We start from the raw sequence: 16,793 nt of genomic DNA, 5'->3' as shown, positions 1-16,793 counted from the left end.
TTGTGACAAAGGAATTTTCTTTACAAGTGATGTTAGTTTTAGACATAAGCAGAGTGCCCATCTAAACTCATTTTCCACTAGTAGTTGAGCTTAATAAACTTTGGGTAACATTTTCAAAAGCACTGAAGTGACTTAGTCACTTAAGTCCCATTTTCAAAAGTGCCTATGTGACTTTTGAAAATGGGATTTAGGCACTTAACAAAATTTTCCCTTTGACTTTAATGTATAACTTTGACTTGTATACTTTTATTCTCATTTAGAATGAAAAGGATCTGCAACATACTTGTGAAGCCATGGTCAAACACTTACAAAAATTCCAGAATACAGCCTATCTGTATAATTTAAAGATGAGCTTGAGAAACATACAAGAAGAGGTAACTTAACTATTTTACAATCTTTTTTCTAGTTACACAGCTCAGTAACAAAAAGTGTGTTCATGTAGCAATCTGTCAGTTGTGCAGTAGAAGTCAGATAATGGTCTTGTGGAAGAGGCCCTGGGACGCACTCCCAAATCCCATGGATTCCTTTGGAATTCCAGGGGCCTCACTATGTACTAAACTATTCACAAGAAGGAGGCATGGGGGAGGGAGGAGGAGGCGCTGATTGGGGGCACACCAGCAGGCAGGAGATGCTGGAGGATGGAGTTGGGACTGATAGTGCTGCCAGTGGGTGCTGAGCACCCACCATTTTCCCCCAGAGTTGGCTCCTAGCAGGAGCCACATATTATCTTCTGAAGGGCCGCATGTGGCTTCGGAGCCACAAGTTGGCCACCCCCGCTATACAGAAACATTGTAAATCTTCCTTCGTGAGCTTAAACAATAATTTTCAACAATTACAAACCCTCTGCGACCCCGAGTATAAATTCCCCTGTCAGAAATCAATTGGTGGCACTAGCTTAGTTGAGGACCACCAAATCCAAGAGTTTGAGGGTGCATTTTTATGACTAGTTTTCCCATTCATTTGTAAAGTATTAAATATGCCTACTATGCCATTGACCTTCTTATAGTCCTATCGAAGACAATAGTAAAGCTCCCATTGACTTCAGTTGGAGCCAGACCAGCAGGCTCCAGAAGCTGATATTCACCCCCAAAACTACTGGCTTTTTCCACATGGGGCCTTATTGAAAGTCTCTTAAAGTCAATAGAAATATTTAGTGGGCTTTGGATTGTAGTAGAATTGCTTTTAAAAAACCAAGTTTTTAATAACTCACTATCCCAGGAGCAGAAAAGGAAACTATTTTAACTAACTTTTTTTCCCTTCTGTATATCTTGATGTACTGCTTTTCTTCATTGATTGAGTTATATAAAGATAAATGTATATGTCTCCTTTATAATCTTTTCATTATAAAAATAATAATATTAACACCTTATGATTGTAGGTATGTCGGACTATTTTGCTGCTGAAGCACCTGTGGCCAGAAGGAGCCGACATTAGATGTATTGTTTGTGTTCTTACATGTATAGTGGGATTAAAAATGTACAGTAACATGTTAGAAAATGCAAAAGTCTCTGAGGAAACAAAGGAACAACTAACAAAAAATTTCAGTCAAAAGGTGAGATTTCTTTATAACTTCTCATCACCTGTTCATTCTCTTAACATAAGTATTTTGGTCATATTGGAGAGGATTGTCCCCCAAGATCCCATGCTGAAGAGGGTCCCAGTGGCTTCTGCAGCACCATGTCTTGCTTCCTCTGTGTATCTGCTGGTCCAGAGAACTGCATGGAAAGGGAACATCGACTGGGCGGATTGGCAGAAGAGTGAGTGGCCCGGGGGGTGAACTTCATCCTACTACCACCCCTCTGACTAGGAAAAAATGATGTGGATTGGGGCTGTATTATCTTTTCTACAGAATCCTCTCTGTGGATGAGATCCCCACTTAAGGGGTCCCCACTTAAAAGTGGGCAGCCATAGCCAGAAAGAGTCCCTGGCAGTGGTGCTCCAGTGGAGTTGCACCATAGGTAGGGATGGAGCTGCTCTGGGCCATAGTTGGTGTGAAGGAACAGGACATTATGCCACCTACTGAAGCCACTGGAATCCTCAAGGAATCCATGGGGTTTGGAACTGGGTCCCATGGCCTCTTTCCTGAGAAGTTTTACCTTAGGAGGCAATCTTGCCTATTACTCTTTTTTCCCGTTCCTCATACACAACAGTATAATAACCACTGTAGAGGAATACAATTTTTCATATTTTTTGTGTTCAGGGAAAAAGTCTCAATTTCTTCCTTGCCATATGTAACCCTTCATCAATATCCCTTTTTAATATATAATTATGCTAAAGGTCTTATGTTTTAATTAGTCTAAGATGGAAGCAGTGTAACAGCATATATGTAGAGTAGCACATATGGTAGATCATAGGAACATATTGAAAAAATAACTATGATAACTATCTCAAAATTAATTAATAGGGTTTACAAAGAGAAAAAAACCACATAGGACTCTATTTAAATATTAGCTTCTCATCTTAAAATAACATAATTTCTATCCAGACAGATTGGTAATTGGTTTACTAAATTCCATATGATTTTCAATGGTCACATTACTTCCCTCTTGGATTTATAATGAAAGTGGAAGTGATAATTGATCCTCAGTTATCTAATGCTACAATAAAAGGCGTGTGATGAACTAAGTATAGCCAGAAGTGATTGTAACATACAAAATGTATAACAGTAACAGTTTTAGCTGAACTGACAAAGTGAAAAATCACTGAATTATATTTTTAATATGAATTATGTTCACGACTAATTAATATTTATTATTGAGGTACTTAGTGAACCATATATTGATTATGTCCCAATAGGAGAAAAGTGAATCATTAACACTGGAAGAAGCCGCAGACCTGTGTAGATTGCAGTGCCTCAGTGTGGTTTTTCTTCTCCACTTGCCTCTTTCACAACGAGCTCGGATTAGGATAATCAATTCCTGCTGGACTAAGCAAGTTTTACCATTTATAATCATGGTAGGTGTACCAGGGCCTTGCCTCCTCTGGCATCGGGTGCAGCAAATGCCTCCGTTTTCCTTTTCTTGGTAGGGTACTCTAGCCCCCTGGCCAGGGCCAGCTCCAGGCACCAGCTTACCAAGCAGGTGCTTGGGGCAGCCACTTCGGTGAGGGGCAGCACGTCCAGCTGTTCGGCGGCAATTCGGCGGACGGTCCCTCACTCCTGCTCGGAGCGAAGGACCTCCCGCTGAATTGCCGCCGCAGATCGCGATTGCGGCTTTTTTGGTTTTGTTTTTTTTTGTTTGGCTGCTTGGGGCGGCCAAAACCCCGGAGCCGGCCCTGCCCCTGGCCACACCATACAAATGTATTGTACATAGTACAGTGGCAGCCTGGAAGGTCTTTAGATCTTTTAAAAGCAAGTGGAGTTTGAACAGCTTGCCATTGAAGCAGAGTGGTCCAGTAGGTAGTCTGGGAGTACAAGACTGAGTTTATATTCCAAGCTCTGCCACTGGCCTTCTGTGTGACCTTAGACAAGTCACATCACCTTTCACTGCTTCATTTTACCAGTCTGTAAAAACTGGATCGACATACCTTCTTTTGTAAAGTGCTTTAAGCTCTTCAGATAAAAAGTACTATGTAAGAATTAACTGCATTTTTTTAATAGCAACAACATTGTGACTATTTTGTTCTGAAGCAACTAAATGATGAAAGTGACTGGAAATTGGATTTAACTCACCTGCCTGATTTAAGGGACAATTCACTGTTAAAGAATCTTTCACATTACTATGAAATAGAATACTGCTCAGGTATTTATCTTTGCACTTGAATATTTTGCTTTTTTAATATCTAATTTTATTAAGTTTATAAATGAAAAGCAAAAGTATTAGCTAATGAGTATGTGTGTGTGTGTATGTATTATATTACTATTATATATAGTAATAAAGTTATTTTATGGAATAGTGGAAAAAGCATTTTCAGTATGGAATCCAGAGAATTAGATGCATAGCTCCTGTCACTTAACAAGAATCTGTTCAGACCCACTTTCCCTGGTCACACCCATGCCGCTATGAATATGCAAAAGCAAGGAGGGGAGGTGGTATAGGTTAGACTATGAGGACTCCGTGCCACTTGAAGATTGTCTTATGTTCATAGAATTGTAGGACTGGAAGTGACCTCAAGTGGTCATCTAGTCCAGTCCCCTGCACTCATGGCAGGACTAAGTATTATCTAGACCATCCCTGACAGGTGTTTAAAAATCTTAAAAATCTCCAGTGATGGAGATTCCACAACCTCCGTGGGCAATTTACTCCAGTGCTTAACTACCCAGAGACTTAGGAAGTTCTTCCTAGTGTCCAACCTAAACCACCCTTGCTACAATTTAAGTCCATTGCTTCTTGGCCTATCCTCAGAAGTTAAGGAGAACAATTTTTCTCCCTCCTCTTTGTAACAACCTTTTATGTACTTGAAAACTGTTATGTCCCCTCTCAGTCTTCTCTTCTCCAGACTAAAACCCAATTTTTCCAATCTTCCCCCATATATCATGTTGTCTAGACATGTAATTATTTTTCTTGTGCTTCTCTGGACTTTCTCCAGTTTGTCCACATCTTTCCTGAAATGTGGTGCCTGGAACTGGATACAATACTCCAGTTGAGGCATAATTAACGTGGAGTAGAGTGGAAGAATTACTTAACATAAGAATGGCCCTAGTCAGAGCAAAGGTCCATCTAGCCTAGTATCCTGTGTTCCGACTGTGGCAAATGCCAGGTGCCCCAGAGGGAATGAACAGAACAGGTAATCATCAAGTGATCCATCCCCTGTTGCTTATTCCCAGCTTCTGGCAAACAGAATCTAGGGACACCATTCCTGCCCATCCTGGCTAATAGCCATTGATGGACCTATCCTCCATGAATTTATCTAGTTCTTTTTTGAACCCTGTTATGGCCTTGGCCTTCACAACATCCTCTGGCAAGGAGTTCCACAGGTTGACTGTGCATCGTGTGACGAAATACTTCCTTTTATTTGTTTTAAACCTGCTGCCTATTAATTTCATTTGGTGACCCCCTAGTTCTTGTGTTATGAGAAGTAGTAAACAACACTTCCTTATCTACTTTCTCTACACCAGTCATGATTTTATAGACCTCAATCATATCTCCCCTTAACCGTCGCTTTTCCAAGCTGAAAAGTCCCAGTCTTATTAATCTCTCCTCATACGGAAGCCATTCCATACCGCTAATCATTTTTGTTGCCCTTTTCTGAACCTTTTCCAATTCCAATATATCTTTTTTTGAGATGGGGCGACCACATCTGCTCACAGTATTCAAGATGTGGGCATACCATGGATTTATATAGCAGCAACATGATATTTTCTGTCCTATTATCTATCCCTTTCTTAATTATTCCCAGCATTCTGTTCACTTTTTTGACTGCCGCTGCACATTGAGTGGATGTTTTCAGAGAACTATACACAATGACTCCAGGATCTCTTTCTTGAGTGGTGAGATCTCTGTAAGCTGCATGGAAACTCTTTTACTTACTTACAGCAATTTATTTACTTACAGCAATTGTCTTCCTTACAACACTTCTGCTAATACATCCCAGAATAATGTTTGCTTTTTTTGTAACAGTGTTACACTGTTGACTCATATTTAGCTTGTGATCACTATAACCCCCAGATCCCTTTCTGCCGTACTCTTTCCTAGGCAGTCATTTCCCATTTTGTATGTATGCAACTGATTGTTCCTTCCTAAGTGGAGTACTTTGCATATGTCCTTATTGAATTTCATTCTGTTTACTTTCTCCAGTTTGTCCAGATCATTTTGAATGTTAATCCTATCCTCCAAAGCACTTGCAACCCTCCAGCTTGGTATTGTCCGTAAACTTCATAAGTGTACTCCCTATGCCATTATCTAAATCATTGATGAATATATCGAACAGAACCAGACCCAGAACTGATCCCTGCAAGACCCCACTTAATATGCCCTTTCAGCTTGGCTGTGAACCACTGATAACTATTGTCTGGAAATAGTTTTCCAACCAGTTATGCAACCACCTTATAGTAGCTCCTTCTAGTTTGTATTTCCCTAGTTTGTTTATGAGAAGGTCATGCGAGACAGTATGAAAATCTTTACTAAAGTCAAGATATACCAGATCTACTGCTTTTCCCCTATCCACAGGGCTTGTTACTCTGACAAAAAAAGCTATCAGGTTGGTTTGACATGATTTGTTCTTGACAAATCCATGCTGACTATTACCTATCACCTTTATTATCTTCTAGGTATTTGAAAATTGATTGCTTAATTATTTGCTCCATTATATTTCTGGGTACTGAAGTTAAGCTGACTGGTCTATAATACCCTGGGTTGTCCTTATTTCGCTTTTCATAGATGGGCACTGTATTTGCCCTTTTCCAGTCCTCTGGAACCTCTCCCATCTTCCATGACTTTTCAGAGATAATTACTAATGGCTCATATATCTCCTAAGTCAACTGCTTGAGTATTCTAGGATGTATTTCATCTGATCCTGGTGACTTGAAGACATCTAACTTGTCTATATAATTTTTAACTTGTTCTTTCCCTATTTTAGCCTCTGATCCTACGTCATTTTCACTGGCATTCACTATGTTATACATCCAATCGCTACTAATCTTTTTAGTGAAAACTGAAACAAAAAAGTAATTTGGTACTTCAGCCATTTCCACACTTTCTGTTATTGCCCCCCCTCCGCCCCCATTGAATAATGGGCCTACCCTGTCCTTGGTCTTCCTCTTGCTTCTAATATATTTGTAGAATGCTTTCTTGTTACGCTTTATATCTCTAGTTAGTTTAATCTTGCTTTGTGCCTTGGCTTTTCTAATTTTGTCACTACATCCTTTTGTATTTGTTTATATTCATCCTTTGTAATTCGACCTAGTTTCCACTTTTTGTATGACTCTTTTTTGAGTTTCAGATAATTGAAGATCTCCTGGTTAAGCCAAGGTGGTCTCTTGCCATATTTCCTATTTTTCCTACACAGTGGGATAGTTTGCTCTTCTGCCCTTAATAATGTCTCTTTGAAAAACTGCCAATGCTCTTGAACTGTTTTTTCCCTTAGACTTGCTTCCCATGGGATCTTTTAAATTTGGCCAGCTTTCTCACTTGTTTTGTTTTGCCAGAGTAGCTCAAAGAAGCCAGAATAGGGAGCAGGTTCTGATCCTTGAATCACTGGAGTTGCAGGTTAAAATCCCAGGAAGTTTTTATTTTTAATCCTTTTGTTTCAAATAAAACTTTAAAAACTGGGGTTCTGTCTGCTCTGTATAGACATTAAAGATCTCATGACAATTTTCATAAGAGTAACTGAGGGCTAGAAACTTTAAAAAATGAAATTGAGATGTCATGAAATCACATGAATGTGGGAGCTTGGGCTTTAAGAAAACCGTCTGATATCAGGAGACTAACAATAAAATTGTGAGAGCTAGCAACACAACAGGTTGAGGTTGCAGCTTTGTCGCAGGAACTTCTTCCAGAGCTTTCCTGCTCTCCTGACACCCTCTTCCAAGGGTTTCTCTGTGGGAAGGGTAATTTGGGCCCATGAAAGCAATTTATGCAGTAAAATGAATCCAGTCTAAAGGTTCAGTTCTCCTGCATATATCTAATCCAAACAATCTTGAAGGAACTTTCAAAAAAAGTATAAATTGGGCATATAACAATAGTTGGCATTTATAACACCATCCATTATTCTTTGGGGAATAAAGGGAATTTTCTAAAGCCCAGATCCTGCAATGAGTTTTTTGAGGGGGAGAACCCCCATCTTTATTCAGGGCCTCATGGGCTTCAGTTGCAGAATCGAGGCCTAAAATTGCTATTTGTATACTCCCCAATATATTTTCCTGACCATATTTAGATACATTGTATACATCCAAGGCTACCAACAATTGTGAATGCACCCTTTCTGCCCTGTTGTAATACCCAAAGGACACTGTCAGAATTGGGCCCTATTGTTGTGGATGCTGTATAAACACAGATAAAGAGGCAGTCCCTTTTCCAGAGAACTTTCATTGTAAAATCTCATTTTTCTTTTTTGTGTGTGTGTGCATAGGGTTACATTTTGAATTGGGCAAGGAAATTAAGTGTGAATACCAGTATCTGTGGAATACGGTAACAAAATTAGCTTCCAGCTGTGATTTTGGAGATGCTTTCCCAGTGAGAACTACTTCACAACTGTTTCTTGAACAGAAACAAATGGTATTTAAAGGTACTAACAACTGTATAAAAATCACTGGTATAAGCATAATAATAATTGCCAGTTACAAAATGTTTTACATAGTCAAAGTGCTATACAGTTATGAGCTTTTTAATTCTTTCCCTTCTAATAATTTATGACTTTATGGGTCTGTTCATTGAAGTCAGTGACAAAACTCCCATTTGATGCCAAAAGGAGTCTGATTAGGCCCTATGCATGAAATCCTGGCCCCATTGAAGTCAATGGAAATTTTGCTATTGACTTCACTGGGGCCAGGATGGCACCCTATGGATTTGATTTTCAGCCCCAAACCAGGCCCTTTGTGCTGGCAAAAGGCCTAAAGCAGAGTAAAGAAAATGATAATCTAAAAGCCCTGTTTCAGTCTGTAGACGAATTTTCTCAATGTACAGGCACTGTGGTAGATGCAAGAAGGCTGTCTCTCAAGGACTTCCTCACAAGCCCTGGCATGTTGAGCGTGCTGGGGGCAGAGCTGGAGCAGGGACAAGTATGGCAGGAGTAGGTCTATAACATACAGTGCTGTGGAGATTCCAGGCAGCACTGCAGCCCATAAGGCAGCCCTGTGAGGATGCTGCAACCTAAACATGCCCTCTGGGCTGTCTAATTACATTGGGAGCCATATAGCAGCCCAGAATCAGAAGGATGCAAAGTTGGCTTAAGGACCATTTAGCCCCCGCCTCTGGACTGGGCTGCAAGATCTGTGACTTTCATTGTTTATCTTTATCAGGCATTTATTCTTTCCATACTTGAGGGTAACTTCGGTTAAGCTTTTCAAATGTTTTGTTAAAACACTGAAGTGTTCTCCAGAAGACTTTTGTAATATAAAAGGAGGTCTCTTGTGTTCCCCACATCTCTTGTGAATCATCACAGGGGCCATATACAATCAGGCTCATAATTTATATTAAATGTATACCATAATATTACAAATTCTGCTTTGACATCACTGATTATTACTTAACTTGTATTTCTTGTTACAATTTGATTTATAACATACACTTGACAAAAATTAGCAGGATGTTGTATATACGTTTTGCTCTTTGGAATTGCAGAAAGTAACATAAGAGTGTATGTTTTAGTTAACCAGTATTTATCATATTTTCATTCACACTGCAAAGAATCTAAGGAAGAAATTCCCAGTATAGGGCTCATCCCAGTGAAATCTGACCTTGTTGAAGATTATGCTGGAGCTGTTTTGGCAGATTTACCTATTTTAAGCAGGTACATTCTTTTGACATTTGTCTGGGTTTTTCTTTTTTAATTAAATGAGGTACTATGGGCTGATTCTTCACTGCCCTGCATCTTATGTCATTATTTACACTTGTGCAAAGCAGCATAAAATGCTACTGTTCAGTTAGGTAGTATTTTATATCCACTTTGAACTGGTGTAAATATTAACATTAGGTGCAGGGTAAGGATGACTCGGACTCTAAATCCTGACTCCATGTTGTATTCTTTATGCAGTTATTGATTAGCATTATAGTCTCTGATAATGTTTGCTCTACAGTTTCAAGTAGCTACTTTTACCATACAATGTGTACTTGAAGAGCCAGATACTGATCCCAGAGAAGCCAATCACAGAATGCAAATTGATTCAAATGAGAGCTTTGCCTGAATAAAGATTAAGTAACTATAGAGTCATAGATTTTATGGATAACATAATTTAATCCTAGCAACAGGCTCTGTATTGGGGGGGCAGGGGGAGGAAATCTTTCCCTCCACCCAGGCCAATAAATTGCTTCAGAGTTGCTCCACTCTGGGGGTTAGTAGCCATTTAAACCCCCCAATGAGCCCCTGCTGTGAGTGGAGAATCTTTGTGGCAATAGATTCTCTCCATTTGTCCCTTCCTTGGAGTTCCCCTGCTCTGCTCAGACACCTGCTGTGCATTCCCACTCATGGGGTACGTCTATACTTACCTCCGGGTCCGGCGGTAAGCAATCGATCTTCTGGGATCGATTTATCGCGTCTTGTCTAGACGCGATAAATCGATCCCGGATCAATCCTGGAAGTGCTCGCCGTCGACGCCGGTAATCCTGCTCCACGAGAGGAGTACGTGGAGTCGACGGGGGAGCCTGCCTGCCGCGTGTGGACCCGCGGTAAGTTCGAACTAAGTTACTTCGACTTCAGCTACATTATTCACGTAGCTGAAGTTGCGTATCTTAGTTCGAAGTGGGGGGTTAGTGTGGACCAGCCCATGGAATCCTCACCGCGCTGTGTTCTGTGACACACAAAGGATGTACCCCTCTTGTACTGACTCCCAAATCCAGTTCCTGACTTTGACAAAATTGTGCATGGAACTTATTTGTTTCTGTGGCCAAGAAATGTGGATTTGTACTAAACTAAGCATCAAATATGAAGTCAGACAATACAGATGTGCACCTATTAAAGATTAGTTCTGTGACTTATGCTATATGATTCTTCACTAATCCATAAAGAATTAAGTGGGGAGGACAGGAAGCCACTAGAGCAAAATGAAGTCATGAGCAAACAGGTGGCTGCCACAGAAGAATTAAGAATATCAGGTGAACAAAAAGATCTCTTCGGTATGACATGCTCTTCTAGTCAGTATTATGTATTACAATGAATGCCAAAACATTTTGTTTATAATTAAGTGGGTATAAGGCTTGTTATGTAAGATGTGCCAGAAAACTAAACATACGTAAGTATCACTGTATATACGGTGTGTATTTTTCAGCAATAATCCTGCAGTTACTTCACTTATTAAACAAACAGAATTTGATGAACTTCGGCATTGGCATTCAGGCAAACCTCTCAGTGATGATTATGACAGAACGAAGTGCAGCAATGATGGTAAAAAACATAAAACCTACTTGTCTAGTTGGATAAAACTCTACTGTTGTCAAGGTTATCACATTTTAGAGGAAAGACTGCTGTAATTCCAGATAATTTTCCACATATTATATAAATATACTTCAAAAGGGTATTACAATAATTAGTTTTATATTAAATATATTTTGCCTGATTACATTAATTTATCTTGAATAGCCCAAGGAGTTATGACACAATCAATGCCACAAGCCATATTTTCATGAGGCTCCCTTTTGCAAAAATTTGTGCAAATTTTTTTCCCCTTGTGCAGAAATTTGCACATAGACAATATATATGTACACATACAATTTGGTATTTAAAATTGCAGTTTGGGTAACTGTATTTAGCTACTCAGTTTATATGCATAAGGGTTCAGATGACTGCGCAAATGGGGGCAAGGCTAGATTTACCCTATGAAAATAGCATTAGAAAGCAAAATAACTTGTATACTTTTTAATTTTCTGGCAATTTTTCCTATTTTCACATAACCAGAAAATAAACCAGGACTCGACATTGATCTTAGATTTGCACATTTGTATTATCGAATTAAATATACATTTGAGGGGCTACCAGCCACTTGTATACAAAACTATTGCTCTGTTGAAAAATTACCATCTGCCAGAGCATTATATCGTGAATAAAACATCTTATGAGGAGTTTTACAGGAATTCTGTGTGATTATTAACAGATAGTTATTCATTTATAAAATAACTAGTGTAAACTCAATGCGTCAGATTCATCTCTGGTATCACTTTACTATTTACATAATGGATATGTACACCTGCTATGTATGTATGTCTAGTGATAGTGTCATATTCATATTTAATCCCCACAAAACACAAAGTGGCCAGATGCTCAGATGCCATGATAATGGGCATAGGATAAGAATGTGAATAGAACAGAATAAACTAGAATAAAAAAAGCTTTGACCAATAAGTGTCTCAAGCCATATTATAATTGATGTTGGATGTGCTTCTTTAACAGCTTTGGACAAATTCATTCCTGGTGGAACTCCACAATCCATTACATTAGTCATCTTTTCCACTCCAGCCCAGTTGCTATATGCTGCAGATAGATGAGCTGCTTTATATTTTTACTTTTAAGTTAAATAATTGAATTAGTAGCACTTAAAAATGGCTTCTAATTCAGCTTTCTAAAAAAATGACCAACTTTAAAGACACCTTTGAATCTCTATGATATATGGTCTAGAGAAGATATTTGAATCTCTGTGATATATGGTCTAGAGAAGATATTTGGCATTGCTCCTTGATGTTCAGCCACTTGAGAAGCACTGGTGAATATAACTTCAAAAGAAACTACCACATCCCTCTCATGACGAGACCTCTCGGCTGCTATGAAGTTTTACTATTAAGTTGTTTTAACCAACTTTCTACCCTGGCTTAAGTAACACCTTCTCATTATTATTTATTGTAATGTAAACTTTGAGTAAACTGTTTAACATTGCCACTCTTAATGAGAAATCTTTACTACTGTAGTTTGAACACTTATGTAAGGGTCAATATGAAATGATTCATGGTGGTATATGACTTATTACTGACAGTATAATATCTTTGAGATAGATTTTAAAAAGTATTTAGGCACCTAAAGAGTCAAAAAGGGACCGAATGGGATTTCCTTTGAAGGTTACGTGCTGGCATCCAAGAGTTTTTGAAAATCCCAATAGATACCTATCTGCATCTTTAGGTGCCTAATGCCTAGATTTTCAAAGATCCATTGCTTTACTTAGCATTGCAAGGTCTAGGGTCCAGATTCACAACAACATGCCTCTTTAGTCTAACACTTTAGTGCCACTCACATTCTCAAAACTACTCTCAGCTGCTGCCTAACCCCATAGGGTATGTTTACATAGCAGTTAAACACCCGGCTGGCCCAGGTCAGCTGACTCAGGCTCTCAGGCCTCAGGCTGTGGGGCTGTAAAACTGCCGTGTAGATGCTTGGGCTGGAGCGCGGGCTCTGGGACCATTCTTACCCACAGGGTCCCAGAGCTTATTTTATAAATGAATAACTATCTGTTAATAATCACACAGAATTCCTGTAAAACTCCTCATAAGATGTTTTATTCACATATAATCCAGCCTGATCCTGCAGGTCTATACCACAATTCTACAGCCCTGCAAGACCAGCCACAGTTGTTTAACTGCTGTGTAAAGACCTAAGTCTTCATGGAACCTAGTTTCCATAGGTGGGCACATGCAAAGCTGCCTAAGTCTTGATGCCACCCCATGGTAAATGAGCAGCTCAAAGCCCAAATGCCAGCCAAAGCCACAGTGGCTCTGAAGCAGGGTTCTCAAACTAGGTGAGAGAATACCTCTCTTGCCAGCATGTCTACAGGTACAGGCCCAGCACAAAGAATAGGTGTGTCCCCCCAGAATACCATTAGCCTAGTGATTAGGGCACTCAGCTGGGATGTTGGAGACACAAGTCACTGCTCCAAATCAAGCAGAGTAGGGATTCAAACTTGGGTCTCCCACATCCAATGGGAGTATTTTGGAAATACACAGGTATGCTGTTGTGATGGGTTGGATCACAGAAACCCTCTTGGGAGCTGCCACCGGATGTACAAAGACTACCTCTGCCCCTGCCTTCCTGCCCCGTCAGCTTAGGACTTCAGTGCCCTGCCTGGTTTGAACCAGACTCGCTAGCCTGCTGCAAACCTAGACCCAGGTCTGAATCACGTCCCCTAACAGCTATAAGCTTATCTGAAAGCAGCTAATAGAAGTGTTCTTGTCTTTAACACTCAGATGCCCAACTCCCAATGGGGTCTAAACCCAAATAAATCCGTTTTACCGTGTATAAAGCTTATGCAGGGCAAACTCATAAATTGTTCGCTCTCTATAACACTGATAGAGAGATATGCACAGCTGTTTGCCCACCCAGGTATTAACACATACTTTGAGTTAAATAATAAGTAAAAAGTTATTTTATTAAATACAGAAAGTAGGATTTAAGTGGTTTCAAGTAATAACAGACAGAACAAAGTGAATTACCAAGTAAAATAAAATAAAACACGTCAGTCTATGTCTAATACAGTAAGAAACTGAATACAGATAAGATCCTCACCAGTTCCAGAATGCTTCCTTTTACAGACTAATCTCCTTTTAGTCTGGGTCTAGCAATTACTTACACCCCTTGCAGTCACTGTCCTTTGTTCCAGTTTCTTTCAGGTATCTTTGGGGGTGGAGAGGCTCTCTCTTTAGCCAGCTGAAGACAAAATGGAGGGGGTCTCCCCTGGGCTTAAATAGACTTTCTCTTGTGGGTGGAGACCCCCTCCTCTCTCCTATGTAAGGTCCAGCTACAAAATGGAGTATTGGAGTCACCTGGGCAAGTCACATGTCCATGTATGACTGAGTTCCTTACCAGCCAAGCCACATTCCTGGGAAAGTCCAGATGTGGATTGGTGTCTCCAAGTTTATTGCTGGCTTAAGTGTTTCTTGATAGGGCACTTACTGAGAATAGTCTTTTCTCAGGAAGCTGACCAATTGCTTCACTACAGCCTACTTAGAATCAAACAAGTATGCAGCCGTATTAATAACTTAGAATACAAAAATGATACATGCATTCAAATAGGATTAATAGATTTAGTAGATCATGACCTTTACAGAAATATGTTACATGGCATATGTAGCATAAAACACATTCTAGTTATATTATATATATATATATATATATATATACACACACACACACATAAGCATATTTCCATAAAGCCTTATGGGTGGCCCCATCACAGCTGTCTTTTGTGCTGGCCCTGAGCCTGTAGATGTGCTGGTGAGATATATGTACCCTCACCTAGTTTGAGAATTCAGCTTCAGGGCTGCCAGGACTTTGGGTTGCACTAGGGTTCTGAGCAGCTCACTAGCTGTGAGGTGGTGTTCAGGACTTAGGTGGCTTTACACATGCCCACCTGTGGGGATGTAGGCACCTACGGGAGTTGGCAGCAGTTGAGCAGTAGTTTTGAAAATGCCTAAATGTTGGGCACAAGTGCCTAAGTACTTTTGTGAATCAGGCCCTAAGTACCTAAATCAGTTTTGAAACTGGGACTTAAATTCTTATGTCAGCTAGGGTCAGATTTTGAAAAGGTGTTAAAGAGAGTTAAATGCCTATTACCTTTCAAATTCTGGCCCTGGGGCACTTTTGAAAATTTTATCCAAGGGCTAAATTTGGAGCTTTCATCTCTTGCCAAAAAATGAATATATTGGAATTCCACCAATTACATTATAAGTCAAAAATAATTCTCTCTGTTTGCTGTAGCAAAGTCCAAAGGTCCAAAAGAAAGAAGAGGCATACAAAAGTTACAGTCTTATTATCGACTTTATGGAAGATCGTTGGAAGGCAACATTTCAAAGACAATTGTAACCCAGGTGGATGTGCCCTTGGTTCCCACCAGCACTAAGACTGCTGTCACAAAGACAAAAAAATTACATGTAAGCACATTCAAGTTGTTTCATAGCATACCTATGCTTTCTGTTGTCCAGGCTCAGATTTTTCCTTCTGGTGTAATTGCTTTGGTCAAGAATACTCACCTGGGATTTTTCATTTGTCAAACATTAGTAATTTTTATTGAAAGAATAAATCCATCCTTGCACCCTAGATTTAATTGGTAATTAGTGTGAACCCATTTTTATCCCTGTACAGAAATATAAACAAGTAGCTGTGTTTGGAGCTGGAGCAGTAAAATGATAACAGAAAGCTTTAATTTTGGAGACCTATACAATTAGTATGTGATTGAGTAGGAAAGAAAAAATAAATTTTAGTTAGGGTTAGCTTTTTACAGAACCTTTTCAGAAATAATCTGTTTAAAAATTGAATGAGGTTCTTGAGGTTTGTTTAAATATGCTGCTTGAAAACTATATCAAAATAGCCATTTAAAAGATTAGGAGTACTTGTGGCACCTTAGAGACTAACAAATTTATTTGAGCATAAGCTTTCGTGGGCTACAGCCCACTTCTTCGGATGCATAGAGTGGAACATATATTGAGGAGATATATATACACATACAGAGAGCATGAAAAGGTGGGAGTTGTCTTACCAACTCTGAGAGGCCAATTAAGTAAGAGATTGAAACAATCACACGGAAGATGCAGGTGGCTCATATGAATATTCCAAAATTGAAAAATACATGTGTATGACACATCTTTTATGTCAGTGTATGTGGATCAAATTAATGTCAATAAGGTACAGTTGAATACAGTACTTTTGGTTCTGAGCTACTGTCAGGGTTCCCTCCCCACTCTGAACTTTAGGGTACAGATGTGGGGACCCGCATGAAAGTTCCCCTAAGCTTATTTCTACCAGCTTAGGTTAAAACTTCCCCAAGGCACAAATTCTCCTTGGAATTGTACCTTGGATTAGGTAAACGCTGCCACCACCAAGTAATTCAAACAAACATTTAGGGAGGGCCACTTGGAGCCCTATCTTCCCCTAAAATTGCCCCAAGCCCTACACCCCCTTTCCTGGGGAGGCTTGAGAATAAACAAGATGAGCACAAAAACAATCAGATTCTTAAAAAAACTGAACTTTATTAGAAAGAAAAAAGGTAAAAGAAGCACCTCTGGAAAGTTAGAATGGAAGATAATCTCACAGGGCAATTAGATTCAAAACACAGAGGCTTTCTCTCTAGGCAAAACCTTAAAGTTGCAAAAACAAAAAAACAAAAACAAAACAGGAATACACCTTCCTCTCAGCACAGAGAAAAATCACAAGCCAAAACAAAAGATCATCTAACGCATTCCCTTGCTAGTACTTACTAATTCTATAGGAGTTGGATTGCTTGCTTT

At 39.5% G+C, this 16,793-nt stretch overlaps 1 protein-coding gene across 9 annotated transcripts in view; it reads left to right on the top strand.

Moving 5' to 3' along the window:
* LOC101941001 (probable ATP-dependent RNA helicase DDX60) overlaps positions 1 to 16,793 on the top strand; it is a 69,647-nt gene that overhangs the window by 13,244 nt on the left and 39,610 nt on the right. For all 9 annotated transcript variants that reach the window (XR_010601397.1, XR_010601396.1, XR_010601395.1 and 6 more), the window contains 8 exons: positions 261 to 374; positions 1,379 to 1,552; positions 2,797 to 2,955; positions 3,599 to 3,740; positions 8,008 to 8,163; positions 9,285 to 9,387; positions 10,862 to 10,977; positions 15,268 to 15,440. Coding sequence is in view for 5 of the 9 variants with exons in the window: in XM_042846869.2 (XP_042702803.2) it covers positions 261 to 374; positions 1,379 to 1,552; positions 2,797 to 2,955; positions 3,599 to 3,740; positions 8,008 to 8,163; positions 9,285 to 9,387; positions 10,862 to 10,977; positions 15,268 to 15,440 (1,137 nt within the window). In the remaining 4 variants the exon portion in view is untranslated. The remainder of the gene's footprint in view (positions 1 to 260; positions 375 to 1,378; positions 1,553 to 2,796; positions 2,956 to 3,598; positions 3,741 to 8,007; positions 8,164 to 9,284; positions 9,388 to 10,861; positions 10,978 to 15,267; positions 15,441 to 16,793) is intronic.

This window comes from Chrysemys picta, chromosome 5 (genome assembly GCF_011386835.1).
Source record: "Chrysemys picta bellii isolate R12L10 chromosome 5, ASM1138683v2, whole genome shotgun sequence".
Taxonomy (NCBI): Eukaryota; Metazoa; Chordata; order Testudines; family Emydidae; genus Chrysemys; species Chrysemys picta.
The sequence above is the reverse complement of the archived record's forward strand: the minus strand, read 5'-3'. Positions and strand labels throughout refer to the sequence as shown.